This window comes from Thalassophryne amazonica, chromosome 12 (assembly GCF_902500255.1).
Source record: "Thalassophryne amazonica chromosome 12, fThaAma1.1, whole genome shotgun sequence".
In the NCBI taxonomy this organism is placed as follows: Eukaryota; Metazoa; Chordata; class Actinopteri; order Batrachoidiformes; family Batrachoididae; genus Thalassophryne; species Thalassophryne amazonica.
This window is the reverse complement of record NC_047114.1, coordinates 31,585,662-31,608,324: the sequence shown is the minus strand read 5'-3', so window position 1 is coordinate 31,608,324 and position 22,663 is coordinate 31,585,662. Positions and strand designations below refer to the sequence as shown.

At 40.0% G+C, this 22,663-nt stretch overlaps 1 protein-coding gene across 3 annotated transcripts; it reads left to right on the top strand.

The window, feature by feature from the left end:
* Positions 1-394: 394 nt before the first annotated feature.
* Positions 395-14,695, top strand: LOC117522506 (gastrula zinc finger protein XlCGF57.1-like). Of its 3 annotated transcripts, none has more exons than XM_034183941.1 (3): positions 395-471; positions 12,220-13,050; positions 13,387-14,695. In XM_034183941.1, the coding sequence occupies exons 2-3, from the start codon at positions 12,222-12,224 to the stop codon at positions 13,890-13,892; spliced, it is 1,335 nt and encodes a 444-aa protein (XP_034039832.1). In that variant the 5' UTR covers positions 395-471; positions 12,220-12,221; the 3' UTR covers positions 13,893-14,695. The 3 variants fall into 3 exon arrangements, with proteins under 3 accessions (XP_034039832.1, XP_034039831.1, XP_034039830.1); XM_034183940.1 differs by having other exon boundaries at positions 12,220-13,731; positions 13,816-14,695; XM_034183939.1 differs by having other exon boundaries at positions 12,220-14,695.
* Positions 14,696-22,663: the final 7,968 nt, after the last annotated feature.

Below are 22,663 nucleotides of genomic sequence, written 5' to 3'. Positions count from 1 at the left end.
TTCAGGAATGATACATTTTATTTTTATTATACAATAATTTTATTTGGTGTAATATTATGAAATTTTATCAAATTCTTTAACATAGACACATTAAATTAGAATAAGCCAAATGTGGCATTGCTTACCTTCAAATATTTCATGAAAGATGAAGGATCTTTTTCAATAGCACATTGGCGATGCCTCTGCTCTCCTTTTGTTCACCACTGGGGGCAGCACTATAAACAGTTGCAGAAAGCACCGTGCAGAAGAAGCCAACTGTCATTAGCCTGTTTGAAGAGCATAACTTTCCTCTTGTGAACTGGCATGACATTTTTCACAAATTATGAACTGGGCAAAAAGTTCATATATATATTTACTTGTTATACTGCCTGCCACTATTGTATATGTTGATTCCTGTTCCTGTGACCTTTGTTGCAAGAGCCTCGTGACCTTTGAACTTTGACAAGAGTTTGAAGATGTGAAAATAGCAAGGTAACAAACACTCAACCAGCTTGCAGTGTTAAAACAGACCAGTCGATTGGTTCATACGAGTGCACTTACAGTTGTGGTTGGAAGTTTACATCCACTCATTTACATTTACATTCATTGACCTTTTTGCTGAACAATAGCTCAAACCATCAAGAAATTCAAAGAGAGCCATACAGTACAGAACAAGCCTGTCAGATGTTGGAAACAAAAGATTCTGGAAACAAAACTACCGAGAGATGTTGTTGTGGAGACATCAGACAGAGTCCTTGATCACCAGACGAGAGTCTAAGTGTTTTAGCTCTGCTCAGTTGTTCAGAAGATCTCGTTAAAAACGTCTATAAAAGATCAAAGTCTCAAAGCAACAGTTTTTATTTGCTGGCAAAGGAAGCAAAATTCACAGAGTCATCAAGAACACTGGAACATTTTTGATTTGCACTTGTTTGCGTTCAACTTAAACACTGTGAAGAGGGCAATGTCTTCACCCCAAAGGGGGGTCTTTTCTATCTATAGCAAGTCTTCCACCAATAGAAAAACACCTGTTGATGCATTTTTGGAAAGTATCCAGGTTTGGTGAGTTCAACTCTGGGTCACAGAAAAATCACCATTCAAGGCTTTGCAGGTGCAGGTCTTGTTTTATTTTTTCTTCCTGCTTTGGCCCTCTGTCAGAGCTTAATCCAATCTTAAAAAAACAAAAACCAAATTATCATAATTTTCCTCTGGTATGGTATTTTCTTTTTTTAAATTAATTAGGTGAGTACTGTTAAGCAGGTTAGGAAGTGGGAACCTGGCCCTCACCATATCATTTTCTCTTAATCAGTGTTCCCCCGTCCATTACAACATGTTCACATTGTATTGATGTCACTCATAGTTTTAAGCTGCCAAAAGGCCTTAGCAGGTGGCCGATTCCATACCAGGCCATCTTTTGCTTTATTATCCCACAGGATGTATAACCATCTACATATAGTGAAGTTGTAAACTGTCACTCAAATTTAGCCTTACAGTTACTCATACATTACTGCTGTTTACTACCGTCGCCCCTAACTTTTGCAGAGTCACTCTCTTAAGTTGTTCCCCTATTTGTTTCATGAGCAGCATTACTCTTCCACTCATGTCATCTTGGCTTGCCATACAAAATGGATGCACCTGACCTTTTTTTTTTTTTTTTTTGAGTGAGTGGCATTGTCGCCCACCGAACGGTCTCCCCTAAAAATCGGCCCACCCTGCCTTCACTGTGCATGCGCGGTTCACCGATTATATATCACCTTGTTTCTGCTTAAAACTGCACTCCAGTCATCATCTATCTCAGCGACAGATAATTGAAGCTTTTGTACAACAATCATTTCCACATAAATTCAGCATTATTTCATAATAAAAGAGGGAGGAAACAGCACGAGCTGCTGGTGCTGCGTTCACTAGACCTCCGTCATTTCAAAGTATCAGTAGCGACTCACCGATTATCGTCTCGTTTCTGCTTAAAATGGCCTAGTCTCTGCTTAAAATGGCCTTGTTTCTGCTTAAAACTGACTTTAGAATGATTTAAGAGGTTTTACCTTGTCATCTGATAATCACATTATTCCCTTTGATCGCTTTGGGTGTAGAGAGTCTGTCTCAGACGAGCTGCTGTGGTCCCAAATGATGCATTTGCAGTGGAGGCAGGGCGGACCAATATTTTTGTGTGTGTGTGTGGTTGTGGGGGGGACCGTTCGGTCTGCGATAGCGGTACCCATGATTCCAAATCATTACTTCCCACTTAAAGTCCTTAGAAGATTGCCTTGGGTCAGTGAAAAGCTGGATGTCTAGCAATTTCCTACTTTTAAATTCTGACAAGGCTGAAATGATGGTTCTTGGACCAGTGAGACATGGGCATTAATTTGACCAGCTAATGCTTAGCCTAGGCTCATGTGACATACATCACACTGACAAAGTGAGGACCCTTGGGGTAATTTTTGATCCTACATTCCTTTAAAGTGTAGGTGACACCAAAAAATGTGCACAAATAATCAGTAAAAATGATGGAATGTTGATATTTTTTAAAATCCTGAACAATAAAAGTTGATAAGTGCGCCGGTGAAGGATAAATGACAGGTGTCTGAAGCCTGCATTCTATTTCAGCCCTCAGCTGCAGCCATATTGTTGCTACATCATCACGAGAACGGGACCTGCTGTTTCAAGCCCAAATCAGTTGTAAACACGCCGGAGGTCGAGCTGTTTTCTGACGATTTGTTTTTTTTCTAGTGTGAAGCGTTTTTTTTTTTTTTAAGTCCAGTCTGAAGATGATTCTGAAGTAGCTGTGGAGGACACAGCCTTATGGCTTTGAGCCTTATTTAAATGACAATGAGGGAGGCGAAACCTTGGGGGAAACCTTCAGTCTGACAGTGACAATATTGGCAGAGTTCAGAACAGAATGGTGATTATAAAAAAATAAATAAATAATGTAGGCAATTTCGGCATGCGGGTGAAGGTGATAAACTGTTTTTTTGTTGTTGTTGTTTTGCCAGCTCTTTGGTCATAATCAGCTGATTAAAAAAATATTTTGTTTTACTATCTGTGACATCAGAAAAAAAGTGATGAGGAAGTGTGGATTTTTTTTATTTCTGTTGTTTTTTTCTTAGAAACAGATACACACATTTAAATATGAAAAATGACACGAGGGACTGATATCAGCTGTTTTTAAAATAAATCTTGTTTCCTTCTTGAATACAGTTAGTGTACTGTACATTAGTCGTGTAATACATTATTATTAAATATTAAAACAATTCACACAAAGAGTAAATAATATAGTCTTACCTGTTCGTTTCAGTGAGATCTTCAGTCTGATGAAAACGTATCCACATTTGGAAAATGTCTGAAAATAATTTAATTCCTTGTGCTGGCTGAAGAAAAGTCCCTTTGTGAGACGGCAGTTTGGTGCTAGGTGACAGCGCCAGCACAGGTGTAATCTGTTAATTGTGTGCCAGTTCAAGCCTCTGCTGTACCGGTGCGAGATCGGCACAGTTAGCTACAGGTGTAATCCATTAATTGCGGCTGATGGATCAAGTCTCTGCTGTGAACAGATCCTCCTCTTGTTCCACAGTGGGCCGCTTTGCACCGCAAGTTGAAAGACTCGCTCATAACATCTCAGTCTGCATGCGATGAAATTATCCCATGATCCACAAAACGGTAAAATAAAATAATGTGAAAATACTTTTCCTCCATGTGGATTGGAGAAGCCGCAGACACCGTGCTTGCACGCCTCGTCATATAGTGTTCCACCTGCCCAGTAAATAGGAATCTGCTGACGAGAATTAACACCGTGCAGCACCAACCCGAACCACTCTGTGGAAATGGGGCTGTCAGTAGCCTGTAAAAATCCATAAATTAATGGGACCATTAAGATAATGGTTCTCAGGCTGATGCCACTTCCTCCTTCTTCTCCAGCACCGTTCAAAATCTGAATATCTAGAATAAATTTAAAAAAAATTTGTTTAATTTTAGTCTTAAATACTCAAAAAAATAAATATTACATATCATGTCACCTACACTTTATCCTCCATTAGAGATATTACGAGGACTGCTTTCTTCCACCTGCAAAATATAGCGGAGATTCGTCCCATCTTGTCTATGGCTGATGCTGAGACCCTGATTCATGCATTTATTTGTTCTCGATTGGACTACTGCAATGTTCTATTTTCTGGTTTACTGCAGTCCAGCATTAGGGGTCTCCAGTTGGTTCAAAATGCTGCTGCCAGACTTTTGATAGGAAGCAGACGTTTGACCACATTACACCCATTTTGGCATCTCGTTACTGGCTTCCTGTCTTGGTGATATCAGATTTTAAGGTTCTACTATTAACCTATAAAATTATTCACGGTCTAGCACCTCCCTACTTAGCTGAGGTAATTAAACCCTACATACTGGCCCAGGCTCTGCGTTCTCAGGGTGCAAGGCTACTTAGTGTCCCTAGGGTGAATAAAAAAAAAAATCTGTGGGTCACAGAGTTTTCACTTTGTGGAATGATCTCCCTGCATCAATAAAACAGTCAGATTCTGTAGAGACTTGCAAGGCCAGACTTAAGACACATATTTTCCCTTGCCCATGGCTAGCATACTGGTATAGTAAGTTACAATGCTTTCTATCCTTTTAAATTCATTTTATTAGTAAACAGAGTGGGTCGCGGCCTCAACTTTATCTAAAGTCTGGGTCTTTTAGTGAAGCTTACGGCGAGTGACTGGTGATCACCTTAGTATTTCTTCTGTTTTTCTTGTTGCTTTATGCTGACAAATTATACTGTATTTGTTGTCTTCCTGCTGCCTGATTGTTTTGGGTTTTTTTTCTCTCTGTTTGAGGTGCGGCTCCATCCAGAGATGGGACTGTGTGTCTTCTTCTGCAGGCCTCTCGTCCTGGACACCAACATGGACTCACAAAATTTTCTGTATATTCCTATTGTCAATTGTGTCGGTAACATGGCCCAAGCAGTGGGTCACCCCTTTGAGTCTGGTCTGCTTAAGGTTTCTTCCTCTAATCATCAGAATGAGATTTCCCTTACCACTGTCACCTGTGTGCTTGCTTTAGGGGCTGATAAGGTTAGAACTTACTTGTGGGAAGTGCCTTGAGGCAGCTTTGTTTTGATTTGGTACTGTATAAATGAAATAAATTGAATTAAATTACCTCGTCGTCTGGGGCAAATTTTTGTATTTTTTTTGTCCAGCTTCTGTTCAGAGAATGGAGAATCTGTATTATTTATCGTACATACACTTCACTGTGAGAGACAGAATCTAAAAAAAAATATCAGAAAAATCACATTGTATGACTTTTAAATATGGTGCACATTTACACATAAGGGGGTTCAAGATGTACAGATTCCCTTCAGATCCCAACAGATGAAAGATTTGGGAAAATAAAGTCAGCTGTGTGGGATGGAAGCTGACTTCATCATTTTCGTGTGTGTGTGTGTGTGTGTGTGAGAGTGTGAGTGAGATGGTACCTGTAACACGGACCTGTTGCTCGTTGTGGTTTACTGATAAAAGAAAAAAATGTTGAAAAGGTTCATTTACTGTGTGCATCGACCAAGAGCCTGTGTGTGTGTTGTGTAAGGTTGTGACCGATCCAATCCAGTATCGGGATCAGCTTCCGATACCGAAGTAATTCAAGTATTGGGAAATACTGATCCAACCCGCAACAGTTTTTAATACGTGAGGAGCCACTGTGAATGCTCTCACTGCTGGTTGTTTGCTCTCTGGTTTTGTTACTTCCAACGTGAGGGGGAAGGTTTCTGAAGCCAAGCAGTTTGAAAGAGCTCTCTTCCACAATGTTCTAGTGGCAAATTTCTGCCCAGCTCTCAGGCTCAAATTGTCTGTTCGTGGAGCAACGATTTTCCAAAAAATGAACTGAATTCTTGCTGAAAATGTGTGCTGAAAAGTTAGTCACTTCAGCGTCTTGAGGCTGGGATACACCAGCTTAACGTGCAGCTGAGGAGGACAACTGAACAGAGATTCTGTCCGCTGAAAGGGAAAAAAAAATCTCCGTTAAAGTCCTGCGCATGAGCGCCAATGATGATACATTTAGAAATTTACAGTTTTACAGTTGAAAGGCTTCATGTTTCCAAAAAGTTTGAAGTTTGCACAGCACGAAAACAGTGAAAGAGAAAGGAGAGAGAGGCAGAGGGAGAGAGAAAAAGAGAAAGAAAGAAACAGAGGGAGAGAGAAAGAGAGAGCAAACAAGAGACAGTGAGGGAGAGAGAACTTTAATTTTTACTCAACACTTGCTTAAACATGTTTAAACATGTCAATAAAGCTCCACTGATATTGAAAATTGAGGGAGAGAGATAGACAGACAGAGTGCTGTCTTTTCTCTTTAAGTCTATAAAATAAGGCTATAAGAGTCTATTAAAAAATAAATAAAAGTACTTAATTCTGTCACCAAAACATCAAATCTAGGCTTTCATCTTAGATACACCTTCTGGCAAACTGGAGCTGAACTTTCAGGTCTCCTCTTAAAAAAAAAAAAATCCTCATATAAAATCAACAATCATCATAATAATATTAAAACAAACACAACTCTGGATTTGAAAAGTATCTGCATCATCCAAATTCAGGTATCGGGATTGGATCGAAAGTGAAAAATGTGTGTCTTAATGTGTTATGTTTGTATGTATGAGTTTACTGCCGCTGAAAACCTGTTAAGTTTATTTTTAAAGAAAAAGCAAAGGTATATATTTTTTTAAAGCCCCTCCTATCCAGTTAATTAAAGCAGTTAAGTCATTTTAAGTTCCAAGCCCTACTTTGTTTCATGTAGTGTGTTCAGAGTGTTTCCAGGTATCATGACATAACCCAAATTATTATTGCTACTCTCATGGAGAATTACATGTATTCACAATCATCAATCTTCTCACTTCTTATTTCCTGCTCAATGTTTCAAACAAACCAATACAGTGGGGAAAATAAGTCTTTGACCCCCCTGTCAGTTTTGCAGGTTTTCCCACCTACAAAGAATGGAGAGGTCTGTAATTTTTATCATAGGTGGGTGATTCTTTAACTACGGGCACTATTGGCCTTGTAAATGTAATTTCCACCACACCATTGCCTTACAATATAAAGCACCTTGGGGCAACTGTTTGTTGTGATTTGGCGCTATATACATGTGCTCTGATGTCACTGTTTATCTCCATAGAAACTACCCAAACAATCTTTCATACAAACTGTTTAAAGGGACATTACAGTGTTGTGGTGGAAATTACGGCAATAGTGTGGGACAACTACATTTTGTTTAAAAAAATCACAACAGTTGTATGACATTGAATACCCCAATTATGTTTTGATTATTTTACTGATATTTTATTCAGAGATATTTTAAAACATTAGAAGAAAAACGTTTTTTACCATTCATTTTTATCATTGAAGATCAAAAGTCTGGGTGTGGGACATGCACAAAATGGTAATATTTGTATATAATGATGCTGAAAAAAGGTGAAAAAGTCATCATAGACTACTTGAACAAATTTCTTAAAACACTTTCATTGTAAAGATAACTATAAAAGTGTGAAATTTCCCCTTTTTTCTGTTTTTCATACAATATGATCAAAGGACATAATGAGTGCCCGTAGTCTAAGAATCACCCAGGTACACTTCAGCTGTGAGAGACAGAATCTAAAAAAAAAAAAAATCCAGTAAATCACACTGTATGATTTTTAAATAATTAATTTGCATTTTATTGCATAAAATAAGTATTTGATTCCCCTAGAAAAATAGAGCTTAACAATTGGTAGAGAAACAGTTGAGGTCAGACGTTTCCTGTAGTTCTTGACCAAGTTTTCACACACCGCAGCAGGGATGTTGGTCCACTCCTCCATACAGATCTACAAATCTTTCAGGTTTGGAGTTTCAGCTCCCTCCAAAGATTTTCTATTGATTTCAGGTCTGGAGACTGGACAGGCCACTCCAGGACCTTGAAGTGCTTCTTATGGAGCCCCTCCTTATTTGCCCTGGCTGTGTGTTTGGGGTCATTATCATGCTGGAAGACCCAGCCATGACCCATCTTCAATGCTCTTACTGAGGGAAGGAGGTTGTTTGCCAAAATCTCGCAATACATGACCCCACCCATCCTCCCTTCAATACGGTGCAGTCGTCCTGTTCCCTTTACAGAAGAGCAGCCCCAGTGTATGATGTTTCCACTCTCATGCTTCAGGGTTGAGATGGTTATCTTGGGATTCTCATCCTCTAAACATGGTAAGTGGAGTTGATTCCAAAAAGCTCTATTTTGGTCTCATCTGAACACATTACCTCCCATGCCTCCTCTGGATCATCCAGATGGTCACTGGTGAACTTCAAACGGGCCTGGACATGTGCTGGCTTGAGCAGGGGGACCTTTCTGCCCTGCAGGATTTTAAACCATGACAGCATCATGTATTACTAATGTAATCTTTGTGACTGTGGTCCCAGCTCTCTTCAGGTCATTGACCAGGTCCTCCTGTGTAATTCTGAGCTTTCTCAGAATCATCCTTACACCACAAAGTGAGATCTTACATGGAATCCCAGACCGAGGGAGATTGACAGTCATCTTGTGTTTTTCACACTTTCTAATAAATAATCATAACAGTTGTCTTCAAAGTCAAAGTGTCTTTATTTGTCTCCCTAATGAGAAATTTTGGCTTGGACAGAGGGGTCTGCTACACAACAACACATCCAGTACACAGCACCCATACATCAAAACAACATTCTTGTACAGCCTTGTGCAGGTCTACAGTTTTGTTCCTGGTGTCCTTAGACAGCTCTTTGGTCTTTGCTATAGTGGACAGGTTGGAGTGTGATTGAGTGTGTGAACAGGTGTCTTTTATACAGGTAACAAGTTTAAACAGGTGCAATTAATACAGGTAAAGAGTGCAGAATAAGAGGGCTTCTTAAAGAAAAATCAACAGGTCTGTGAGAGCCAGAATTCTTGGTGGTTGGTAGGGGGGCCAAATACTTATTTCATGCAATAAATGCAAATTAATTATTTAAAACTCATACAATGTGATTTTCTGGATTTTTTTTTTTTTTTTTTTTTTTTTTTTTTTTTTTTTTGGATTCTGTGTCACAGTTGAAGTGTACCTATGATAAAAATTACAGACTTCATTCTTTGTAGGTGGGAAAACCTGCAAAACTGACAGGGGGTCAAATACTTATTTTCCCCACTGTATCCCTTTGCAGTCAATCTGATATTTGAGCTTATACTCATAGACCTCTCAGGTATCCATGTCATGAATTAACTTTTTCCCCATCTGAATGATGTGTCAGTGACCTCTGCATGAACTCTTCAACCTGTCTTAAAGTCAGCTGCAGAAAACACCCTGTGCTTTGTTTGAGGGCACTACAGCAGACACAAAACCTATGAAAAATCTTCTGTCGCCCCCACCCCCTCACATTATTTTTGAGCTCATGGAGGTGACTGTGGGAGACTGTAGTGTTTTGTTACCAGCGGAAGTATCATATTGGGTCTCCCAGTTCTCTTTTCCCAACATTTTTCTGCTTTTGAGTGTTACACCCTCTTCTTGAAGGTCTGGTTCTCTCATGTAGCTTTCTTGGTCGTTAGCATGTTCTATGAAGAGTTTTTGCTGGATAACATCCAGATGGTGCCGAAAATCTCTTATTTTGTCAGTGTCTGCTTTTGGGTAGCTTAGCTTCCTTTGCATTACTGTTCATTCTTTCTCCAGTGTATCCCATTCCTCCAGTTTTTCTTGGAGTTCTATAGTAACATTTTCCCAGTCTTCTGAAGTAATGGGATGTGACTCCCATTGTTGCTGTTGTTGTGCTTTAATGCCTTCATAGAAGGGATTTCTTCCTTTTTCGGGGGTGGTGAACCATGGGCCTGTCGTCTTGTTTGCTTTCTAGCGCTGGACTCCTCAGGCCAGTTCTCTTGCTGTGGTTTGTAAGGATTTTTGTGATTGGTGCCATTCTCTGGTATATTCTGTGGCACTCTGTGGTTGCTGACGTTCCATCAGCTGTTGATATTGTCTTTTATCATAGTCTGATACACTTTTCTTTAATGTAGCTTTCACATATTCCCTTCTATTCTATTCTTAGTTCTTTTTCCCCACTGCAGTCTGTCACTGCCTTTTCCGCTTGAATGTGTATTTTCTTCACTGGCCTCTATGGTTGTAGACACACTCTCTTTCAACATAGTCTGATGTTTCTTTCTTCACAGGAATGGTGTTGAAATATATCGACAGTTGCCCTTGAAATGTAGAAATGTAATAAAACCTCAAACATTTTAATTTAAGAAGCTGAAATCAAGGAATTTTGACTTTTTTAAAACCAATAACTGACCCAAAATGATTAATCAGTTCTTCCTATTGCATATAGTTATTATTATTTTTATTTCTACTTCTATTTTGTCAGTTTATTTTTAAATGGACCACAATGTAAATAAATGTTTTTAATTTCTTGTGTCATCCATGTATTTTTAATACATTTACAGTTATATTATGTACATATATTACATACACACATATACGAGGTCTATTAGAAAAGTATCCGACCTTATTATTTTTTTCAAAAACCATATGGATTGAATCACGGTGTGATTACATCAGACATGCTTGAACCCTCGTGGGCATGCGAGAGTTTTTTCACGCCTGTCGGTTACGTCATTCGCGTGTGGGCAGTCTTTGAGTGAGGAGTCGTCCACCCGCTCGTCGATTTTTTTCATTGTTTAGGAATGGCTCAGAGACTGTTGCTTTGTTTGATAAAATTTTTTTCAAAACTGTAAGGCACAACTGAGTGGACACCATTCAATAAATTCAGCTGGTTTTCGGTAAAAATTTTAACGGCTGATGAGAGATTTTGGTCTGGTAGTGTCGCTTTAAGGACGGTCCACGGCGTCTGACAGCGATCTGTGCTTCGAGACGGCAGCGTCTCGCCGTTTCAAGTTGCAAACTTCCACATTTCAGGCTCTGTTGACGCAGTAAGTCGTCAGAGAACAGAGAACTTTCAGAAGAAGTCGGCATGAGGAGTTTATTCGGACATTCCATTGTTAACGGTCATTTTGTAATGAAAGAACGTGCGGGCAGAGTCGCATGTCGGGCTGGACCCAACCGCGGGGGGTCGCGGCAGGAAAAACACCTCCGTTGGAAATCTTAACAGGCAAGTTGGAACATGCCCAAGCTGTTAAACAATTTCTCAGTTACTCACTTGTTGAAAGCCATTAAAAGCCGCCTGAATTCTACAAATGGTTTTCAACACGGAGGTGTTTTTCCTGTCGCGGCGCACACAGATTTGCCGAGTCGTCACGGAAACGACTCGGCGAATTTGCGCGTACGTCTTTCATTAAAAAAATGTCCTTAAACAGTGGAATGTCCGCATAAATTCCTCATGCCGGCCTCTTCTGAATCTTCTCTGTTCTCTCACGATGTCCTGGGTGAATTAAGCCTTAAATTAGGATGTTTTCAGCTCGAAACAGGCCGACGACAGCGCCTGGAAGCGCTGCAGGACGTCCCGCTCCGTGGGAAGTCCTTACACCGACAGAAACACCCCATAATCTCTCATCAGCCGTTAAACTTTTCACAGAAAACCAGCTTAATTTCTCGAATAGTGTCCACTCGGATATTCCTCACAGGTCCAGAAAAATTTTTGATAAAGCAACGCGCGCCGTCTCGAGCAGTGTGTGAAACAAAGGAATTCAGCCGAGAGGGCGGGACCACATCTCACTCAAGGCCTGCCCACAGGGAAATGACGTCACCGACACACGTGAAAAAACTCACGCATGCGCACGAGGGTTCAAGCATGATTGGTGTAATCGCATGTCATTCAAATCCATATAGTTAAAAAATAAAATAAAAGGGTCGGTTTATTATCTAAGAGACCTCGTGTATATATATATATATATATATATATATATATACTCAACAAAAATATAAACGCAACACTTTTGGTTTTGCTCCCATTTTGTATGAGATGAACTCAAAGATCTATGAACTCTATGATCTATTATGATTTAGAATAATTAAAACAAAAAGATTGGCCAGAACATTTGACACTCAGCTTTGATTGTTCAGGCCACTTCTGTCATGTTTTATAATACCAAGGTGAAAAATGTATCAGAGGTTCAATTGAACTGAGCATGAGTTGTGAAAATGTTTCAGTCCAAGAACTTGTGAAATTGAAACCAAGCAGTCCTGATGTACAAGTCCACAGCATCAATTCCATCAGTGCAGTAACTTACTGTTGTCAGCTGACACTCTTGCTGTCTTTATTTCAATTAATATTATTATTAATTTTGATTTAATTTTCCTCCTTACAGACATGCTGCATCTCTTACTAACCAAAAAAGAAATGGCTTCTGAACAACAGGACCTGAATCTGAGATTTGACCAGAAGGATATTAAAGAGGAGCAAGAGGAGCTTTGGACAGATGAGGAGGGACAGCAGCTTTACCAGGAGGAAGAGGAGGATATCACACAGTTACCTTTTACTGTTGTCCTTGTCAAGAGTGAAAATGAAGAAAAACCACATTCATCACAGGTTCATCAAAGCCAAACTGTGGAGAGCACAGAGGCAGAGTCTATACCTGGTAGCTCAACTGCACACAGACCGTTGACAGCACAAGCTGATGGGGAGGACTACAGAGGACCACAACCGTGCAGTAACTTGCATCAGTGTCATTTTTTCCTACCATATGTTAATGACGGTTCTGAAACTGAGACCGATGATAGTGATGAATGGAAATATACCAGCAAATGTTGTTCAGATTTAAATGGTCTGAAAAATAGTGATGCCTCTGTTAGTGACAGCAGGTATAACATTGCTAGGAAACAGTTTAATTGCTCTGAATGTGGAAAAGCATTTGGTTTCACAAACTCTTCAAAACAACACCATGGAATTGAACCAACTGCGAAACTCATTAGTTGTTCTGACTGTGATGGTAGGTCGAGGCAAAAGGACCATCTGAACACACAAACAAAAAGCCAAAGAGCACAGAAAATGTTCGGCTGCTCTGAATGTGGTAAAAGATTTGAATTAAAGGGCAATTTGAACAGACACCTGAGAATTCACACAGGAGAAAAAACATTTGGTTGTTGTGGATGTGGTCAGAGATTTGGAGAAAAGAGTCATCTGAACACACACATGATAATTCACACAAGAGAGAAACCATTTGACTGTTCTGATTGTGGGGAAAGATTTGGACGAAAGGGCAGCTTGAACAGACACATGAGAATTCACACAGGAGAAAAACCATTTTGCTGTTGTCGGTGTGGTGAAAGTTTTGGATATAAAAGCAGTCTGAATACACACATGAGAATTCACACAGGAGAGAAACCATTTGGTTGCTCTGAGTGTGGTAAAACATTTGGACTCAGGAGCAGTCTGAATAGACATACAAGAATGCATACAGGAGAGAAACCCTATGGCTGTTCTGAGTGTGGGAAAAGGTTTGTAGAAAGGGGCAATCTGATTACACATATGATAGTTCACACAGGAAATAAACCATTTGTGTGTTCTGAATGTGGCAAAAGATTTGGACAAAAGGTCCAACTAAATGTACACTTAAGAATGCACACAGGAGAGAAACCATTTGAGTGTTCTGAGTGTGGTAAAAGATTTGGCGACAAAAGCGTTCTGAACTCTCATAGAAAAATTCATACAGGAGATAAACCATTTGGCTGCTCTGCGTGTGGAAAAAAATTTTGGAAAAAAAGTGATCTTGGCAGACACATGAGAATTCATACAGGAGAGAAACCATTTGCCTGTTCTCAATGTAGTAAAAGATTTGGACAAAAGATCCAGCTGAAAGTACACATGAGAATGCATACAGGCAAGAAATTATTTGGCTGTTCTGAATGTGGGGAAAGATTTGGACAGAAGATAAAGCTGAATTTACACATGAGAATGCATACAGGAGATCAGGACAATGCTCACCCAACACAAACTTGTTTACAGAAATCAATGCATGGACAGAATATATCTCCCTTTTAGAGCAGGTGGTCTAGGTCTCACTGAAATCAACCAGGTTTACAGAGCATCTATAATACGTATTGGCCAGTACTTAAAGATTTCTGAAGTAGTAGTGATGAAAAAGGTAGCGCTTGACAATGAGACCTTCTCCCAACAGGCCTTGGTTATAAAATTGGCAGTAAACGTTGGGAGAGACCTCTTAGAAGAAAGAGTAAGCAATGATCTGACACATGCAACAAAACTAGCAAGACAGACCAGGGGAAATTTATTAAAAAAGAACAAATCTTACAGTGGACAGATGGAAACAGTACAGAAGGGCTGGATGACTCCAAGAAGAACTTGAAAATAAATACATGGGTAAATAAGGAGCAATATCTTGGCTTAAAAATGGGGAACTTGATTTTGATGGAGAAATATTTATAGTTGGAGCACATAGGGGCATCTAACAGAGGGTTTAAAAAATGGCAGGGATTACACAAAATAATCAATGCTGATTCTGTCAGTGTAAACCATCAAATATCAGCATGCCAGACCCTTGTAGACAGACATTACACATCCCGGTGCAGTAAGATCTGTCAATACCTACACTGGAAAGTATGCAAGGAACTGGAGGAAGTAAAGGAAAACATCTGGGAGCATGAGCCAGTACCAGTCTCTTCCAATGGAAAAGAAACTCTCCTATGACAAAGCGATCCCAGCAGAAAGACATATCGAAGGAGGTGCAATAAAACCGAATATTGTCATCTGGAACAAGCAAGGGAAAACAGACAATATTATTGATGTAACAGTCCCCAGTGAGTATGGCTTGAATAGAGCTGAAAGGGGAAAGTTAACAAAATACCAAGACTTTAAAAATGACCTAAGAACAACATGGTCATTGAAAGAAAAGGATATAATACTAGTTGTGATGGGGCAACAGGGTTTATGAAGAAGAACCTGAAGAACTACCTTGGGGCAATTCCTGGTCACCCAAATGTCCATGAGATGCAGTTATCAGCAATTAAGGGAATGGTCACCCCCAAAATTATGCAGTTGTCAAAGATGAGTACAGCATTTCAAAGCTTTATGTAAATTGTAATCTAAGGTTGTTAAAAATATGAAATTATCCTTTAAACACAAGTGAGCCCTTTGTGTTGTCAGGATATTTAGCTGAATAAAGTTTTTGGTGGTATTCACAGTATTGTTATTTTCATAGTGTAACGCAATGGAGCATCCATTGTGGAGGCTGAGATGAAATGCAATTGTGGTTCTGTGCAACTACGTACATCAGCCAACCAAACATTGTGTTCACTCATGAGCACTTTATAATGCACTTTCAAATTAAGGTGTTTCTGACATGTCCAGATTTTAAAATGTGCACAACTCAGTCCTCCACTGTGGATACAGTAAGATCATGGTTGCTAAAATCTTTCCCTGAGACCCCTTGGGAACGTACAAAATAAAAGTATACCTTCAGTGTAGAAGGTATTTTGTGTGCCTTACTACATTTGATAAGTGGAGCATTCCACTCTGCACACCTACTCCCTCCAGATCTCCAAAGTAAAGCAGAGTAAGTCTTGGTCGTACTCAGTTGGGAGAACACTTAAGAACACCTGTGTTTCTCCATGTAGATCTGGATTTGTCATAAAGTGCATCTGATGTAAAACGTGTGCCGGATCTTTATGTGGGCCTCTTCCTGATACGATGTGATGACCTTGAACAACTGGGACAAGTAAATAGCCAGTGCACAAAGAGTTTTTCCCCTTCATACTTCATCTCATGTTTAAAAAAAAAAAGTCATTGATTTTGGCATATATTCATGTGATCAGAAATGTGCCATCAGAAGCTTAAACTTTACAGTGTACAATGTGGATGCAGTATGTATGAGGGGCAAATGAGACATTTTGAGCCTGACCCAGAAAAAGGGCATGGTTCTCCATCTTTTGCATTCTGAGAAAGCAGCATTGCACTCAGTCAGTCAAAATGTCACATATTCTTGAGAAATGGTGGTTTCTGAGAATGAAAAAGATGGAGAACCACGCCCTACTTTTTTTGGGTCACGCTCAGAGCTTCGCAATGACACCTCGTACAAATGTTGCTTATATGACAAAAACCTTTAAGATACATTATTTGTGTATAAGCATTTCACACTAAAAATTGCATCCCCATGCAAATTAAGTGGAAGCCATCTTAAGATACCAGTGACCACACACAAGAAGAAGAAATAAAGGCAAAGAAGAATACCCAGGGAAGGGCTAACCAAAGATTTGGTTTCATTGTGATGATAATTTATTTACATCTGTGTTCTTTTGTTTTTCATATACCATCTGATGGTTCCTAAAGAAAGCTCAATATTTACACTTTTGGAGGTCAAAGATGTGTGCTGGGGCCATAGTGTATTATGATATACAAGTAAGAAGGGCTGGTGTAAGATTTTTTTGGAAGGGGGTTTGGCAATTTTGTGGAGTAAATTAGCAGACAAATTAGTGGTTGAATTTTTTGTTTGTTTTTTGTGTTTTTTAGAACTTTTGGAGTGGTGCTACATTCAGTCATGTTGGCTAAAGTGATCCCAGGTAAAAGACCAAAATTTATGTCCCCACAGGGTCATAAATGATCCCAGGTGTCATCAGATCAGGTGTCTAATTTGTTTATACTGTATATATATATATATATATATATATATATACACTCAACAAAAATATAAACGCAACACTTTTGGTTTTGCTCCCATTTTGTATGAGATGAACTCAAAGATCTAAATCTTTTTCCACATACACAATATCACCATTTCTCTCAAATATTGTTCACAAACCAGTCTAAATCTGTGATAGTGAGCACTTCTCCTTTGCTGAGATAATCCATCCCACCTCACAGGTGTGCCATACCAAGATGCTGATTAGACACCATGATTAGTGCACAGGTGTGCCTTAGACTGCCCACAATAAAAGGCCACTCTGAAAGGTGCAGTTTTATCACACAGCACAATGCCACAGATGTCGCAAGATTTGAGGGAGCGTGCAGTTGGCATGCTGACAGCAGGAATGTCAACCAGAGCTGTTGATCGTGTATTGAATGTTCATGTCTCTACCATAAGCCATCTCCAAAGTTGTTTCAGAGAATTTGGCAGTACATCCAACCAGCCTCACAACCGCAGACCACATGTAACCACACCAGCCCAGGACCTCCACATCCAGCATGTTCACCTCCAAGACGTCTGAGACCAGCCACTTGTACAGCTGCTGAAACAATCGGTTTGCATAACCAAAGAATTTCTGCACAAACTGTCAGAAACCGTCTCAGGGAAGCTCATCTGCATGCTCGTCGTCCTCATCGCGGTCTCGACCTGACTCCAGTTCGTCGTCGTAACCGACTTGAATGGGCAAATGCTCACATTCGCTGGCGTTTGGCACGTTGGAGAGGTGTTCTCTTCACGGATGATGCCAAGGAGATGTGTTGCACTGCATGAGGCAAATGGTGGTCACACCAGATACTGCCTGGTATCCCCCCCAATTAAACAAAATTGCACCTTTCAGAGTGGCCTTTTATTGTGGGCAGTCTAAGGCACACCTGTGCACTAATCATGGTGTCTAATCAGCATCTTGATATGGCACACCTGTGAGGTGGGATGGATTATCTCAGCAAAGGAGAAGTGCTCACTATCACAGATTTAGACTGGTTTGTGAACAATATTTGAGGGAAATGGTGATATTGTGTATGTGGAAAAAGTTTTAGATCTTTGAGTTCATCTCATACAAAATGGGAGCAAAACCAAAAGTGTTGCGTTTATATTTTTGTTGAGTATATATATATATATATATATATATATAGTGAGGAAAATAAGTATTTGAACACCCTGCGGTTTTGCAAGTTCTCCCACTTAGAAATCATGGAGGGGTCTGAAATTTTCATCTTAGGCGGATGTCCACTGTGAGAGACATAATCAAAAAACATTCCGTTAATTACAATGTATGATTTTTTAATCATTTATTTGTATGTTACTGCTGCAAATAAGTATTTGAACACCTACCAACCAGCAAGAATTCTGGCTCACACAGACGTGTTAATTTTTCTTTAAGAAGCCCTCTTATTCTGCACTCTTTACCTGTATTAATTGCACCTGTTTGAATTTGTTACCTGTATAAAAGACACCTGTTCACACACTCAGTCAATCACACTCCAACCTGTCCACCATAGCCAAGACCAAAGAGCTGTCTAAGTACACCAGGGACAAAACTGTAGACCTGCACAAGGCTGGGATGGACTACAGGACAACAGGCAAGTAGCTTGGTAGAAGACAACAACTGTTATGATTATTTATTAGAAAGTGGAAGAAACACAAGATGACTGTCAATCTCCCTCGGTCTGGGATTCCATGCAAGATCTCACTTTGTGGGGAAGGATGATTCTGAGAAAGCTCAGAACTATACACAGGAGGACCTGGTCAATGACATGAAGAGAGCTGGGACCACAGTCACAAAGATTACATTAGTAACACATGATGCTGTCATGGTTTAAAATCCTGCAGGGCAGCAACGTCCCCCTTCTCAAGCCAGCACATGTCCAGGCCTGTTTGAAGTTCACCAGTGACCATCTGGATGATCCAGAGGGGGCATGGGAGAAGGTCATGTGGTCAGATGAGACCAAAAAAGAGCTTTTTGGAATCAACCTACCATGTTTAGAGGATGAGAACAACCCCAAGAAAACCATCCCAACCATGAAGCATGGGGGTGGAAACATCATATTCTGCGGGTGCTCTTCTGCAAAGGGGACAGGACAACTGCACCGTATTGAATGGAGGATGGATGGGGTCATGTATTGTGAGATTTTGGCAAACAACCTCCTTCCCTCAGTAAGAGCATTGAAGATGGGTCATGGCTGGGTCTTCCAGCATGGCAATGACCCCAAACACACAGCCAGGGCAACTAAGGGGGGACTCCGTAAGAAGCATTTCAAGGTCCTGGAGTGGCCTGGCCAGTCTCCAGACCTGAACTCAATAGAAAATCTTTGGAGGGAGCTGAAACTCCAAACCTGAAAGATTTGGAGAAGATCTGAATGGAGGAGTGGACCAAATCCATGCATGCCAAAATCCATGCTGCAATGTGTGCAAAACTGGTGAAAAACTACAGGAAATGTTTGAATTTTTTTTTTTTAGATTATTTTTTAGATTCACAGTGGACATGCACCGAAGATGAAAATTTCAGACCCCTCCATGATTTCAAAGTGGGAGAACTTGTAAAATCACAGGGTGTTCAAATACTTATTTTCCTCACTGTATATATATATATATATATATATATATATATATATATATATATATATATATATATATATATATATATATACACACAAAGGGAGGAGCACAGGGTGTCTCACCAAAATGAGACATGTCTCGCCCCCTCCAGACTTCCAGCTTTCTCTCACACAGCCCCACCGACCACTGAGGGACAAAGAGGGGGTCTCTACCAGTCGGGCGCATGCCAGTCTGGGTGCCCCATGCCCTGGCTCCCTGGAGGAGTTTCATTCATCCAGGAAAAGCTTAGGGGAAAATCCACACCTTGTGTCACAGTGCAGTGTTGACGGTTACAAATGGGCTGATTTCGATTATGACTTGGGAATTCTCACGTTTGTCTTTACTGAGGGACTGGAAGTATGGAAGCCCATTGTATGGAAGTTAATAAAAAAAAGAAAAAAAATAGCTTGATCTCATAATTATGAGATCTTTTTTGTAATTACAGTAGTGTTCAGAATAATAGTGCTATGTGACTAAAAAGATTAATCCAGGTTTTGAGTATATTTCTTATTGTTACATGGGAAACAAGGTACCAGTAGTTTCAGTAGATTCTCACAAATCCAACAAGACCAAGCATTCATGATATGCACACTCTTAAGACTATGAAATTGGGCTATTAGTAAAAAAAAAAAAAAAGTAGAAAAGGGGGTGTTCACAATAATAGTAGCATCTGCTGGTGACGCTACAAACTCAAAACTATTATGTTCAAACTGCTTTTTTAGCAATCCTGTGAATCACTAAACTAGTATTTAGTTGTATAACCACAGTTTTTCATGATTTCTTCACATCTATGAGGCATTAATTTTGTTGGTTTGGAACCAAGATTTTGCTCGTTTAGTAGTGTGCTTGGGGTCATTGTCTTGTTGAAACACCCATTTCAAGGGCATGTCCTCTTCAAGTATTTTGACATATCCAAACTGATCCATGATACCTGGTATGCGATATATAGGCCCAACACCATAGTAGGAGAAACATGTCCATATCATGATGCTTGCACCACCATGCTTCACTGTCTTCACTGTGAACTGTGGCTTGAATTCAGAGTTTGGGGGTTGTCTCACAAACTGTCTGTGGCCCTTGGACCGAAAAAGAACAATTTTACTCTCATCAGTCCACAAAATATTCCTCCATTTCTCTTTAGGCCAGTTGATGTCTTCTTTGGCAAATTGTAACCTCTTCTGCACATATTTTTTATTTAACAGAGGGACTTTGCGGGGGATTTTTGCGAATAAATTAGCATCACACAGGCGTGTTCTAACTGTCACAGCACTTACAGGTAACTCCAGACTGTCTTTGATCATCCTGGAGCTGATCAATGGGTGAGCCTTTGCCATTCTGGTTATTCTTCTATCTATTTTGATTGTTGTTTTCCACTTTCTTCCACACGTCTTTGGTTTGTTGTCCATTTTAAAGCATTGGAGATCATTGTAGATGAACAGCCTATAATTTTTTTTTGCACCTGCGTATAAGTTGTCTTGCTGAAATAAGCAGGGAAATCTGCCGGAAAATGGCTGATGTCCAGCTCTTGTGATAACCACAGAAAGAGCACACACGACGGTCTCGTATCCACACAGCCATCAGCTCAGAAATGGTCCGGTGGCTTGTGCCGTGTCGTCGCAGCTCAGAGCGCGGCGCGCTGAGCGTCCTTAAAGGGGTCCTTAAAGCTGTACTAACAGACCTTATTCTCTGTGAAGCCCGTAAAATTTTCACTGAAAGCCAGATAAATTTTTCAAATAGTTTCCAGGTGCCAGTCTCTAACAGCTTCTGAAAAAATTCTGATGGAAAAAAACCCCAAATCATTCCGCCATTTCCAGACAATGAAAATCCGACGACGGGGCAGGACCACTCCTTCCACAAGGCGTGCTCACAGGCGAATGACGTCACCGACAGGCGTGGAAAAACTCACGCATGCGCACAAGGGTTCAAGCTTGTCTGACGTGAAAACATATGAATCAAATCCATATAATTTAAAAAAAAAATAAAAAGGTACAATACTTTATGGACAGACCTCGTATAGCATTTGTCGTGTTTTTAATAGTGTTTCAGATTTGTGTATTAGTGTTAATAAATTTGCTGCTAAGATATTTGTTTTGCAAGTAGAACAAACCTCCATCAACCTTACAGCTCTCTCAGCTACTATGATTAGAGAAGCATTTCACAGCTTTGGGACACTTAAGTTTGGATATTGATGACAGCAGGACTTCATAATCTGTCTCTGAATAGTGTTGGTTAGAAAACCAGGCCCGCGACCATGTAGTTGCAATGAAATCACAAGTTACCCTCAGCTGTTCTCGCCACTTTGCAAGAAGGAAAAATGCAATAAGTGCTACAATTCCTCGTGAGTTCCACCTGGCACTGAGTGTTGGCAGCTTGTGCCATTTGATGTGAGGCCATTTTTCCTCCATTTTGTAAAACTTGTATGCTTCACAAAGCTCAAAAGGAATTTAAAATCATGTCTCCAGCCAAGGTTCTCATATTCTGGTATCAATTCTGTGCCCATGTGTGCATTTTGCAAATCATCATACTGTTCTAAAATCTCATCAATAAACTTGTAGTTAATGTTAGGTGACCGTATAGGAAAAAAGAAGTCCAACACATGTTGCAGAACAAGATCAAGAATGTGGTGCTGGCAGCCGATGTATTGAGGTTCATCGAATCCCTTGTGTCGAAATGTTCTCTGAAGCCTGGCTACAATACAATTTTTGTGACCAGTATTGACTGCTGTTGTCAGAGATGATCATCTGAATACTGTTCCATGCACTGTACTCATCAAGCAGGTCATTGGTATATAGATGTCTGCAGTGGTTCTACTGTCACAAGCCAAAATGCCAAGTTGTAATGTTCTTCTGTCATTTTTCAAGTACACAACTTGGTACTCATTGTCAATTTTCTTACCATCAAAATGCAAACAAAATTTCTCTTCAGAGATCAGTTCCATGAGGCGGTTCTTAACTTGTTCTGCATCTCTGATTATTCGACGCCAGACAACAGACTGTGATGGTGTTGGGACACTAACTCCATCTTCAGCCAGACTTTGAAGCACCTGTGACGCTTTTCTGGTTGACAAAGAGTGTTTAGACACCAGTTTGGCAGACTTTGTTGAGTGGCATGTTCATGTTTATCTATAAATGGACTGCATTTATATAGCGCTTTTCCATCTGCATCAGACGCTCAAAGCACTTTACAATTATGCCTCACATTCACCCCAATGTCAGGGTGCTGCCATACAAGGCGCTCACTACACACCGGGAGCAATAGGGGATTAAAGACCTTGCCCAAGGGCCCTTAGTGATTTTCCAGTCAGGTGGGGATTTGAAACCATGATCTTCTGGACTCAAGCCCAACACCTTAACCACTAGACTATCACCTCCCCCATCATCTATTTTACCTTTATTTTTTATTTAATTATTGTTTGATAATATATTTTAGCAATATTTATTTGTATATATTTTCTTGTTATTTCTTGATACTTGTTAATTCTTTTCTTGGTACGTTATTTTTAAATAGTATAGTGTAAACTCAT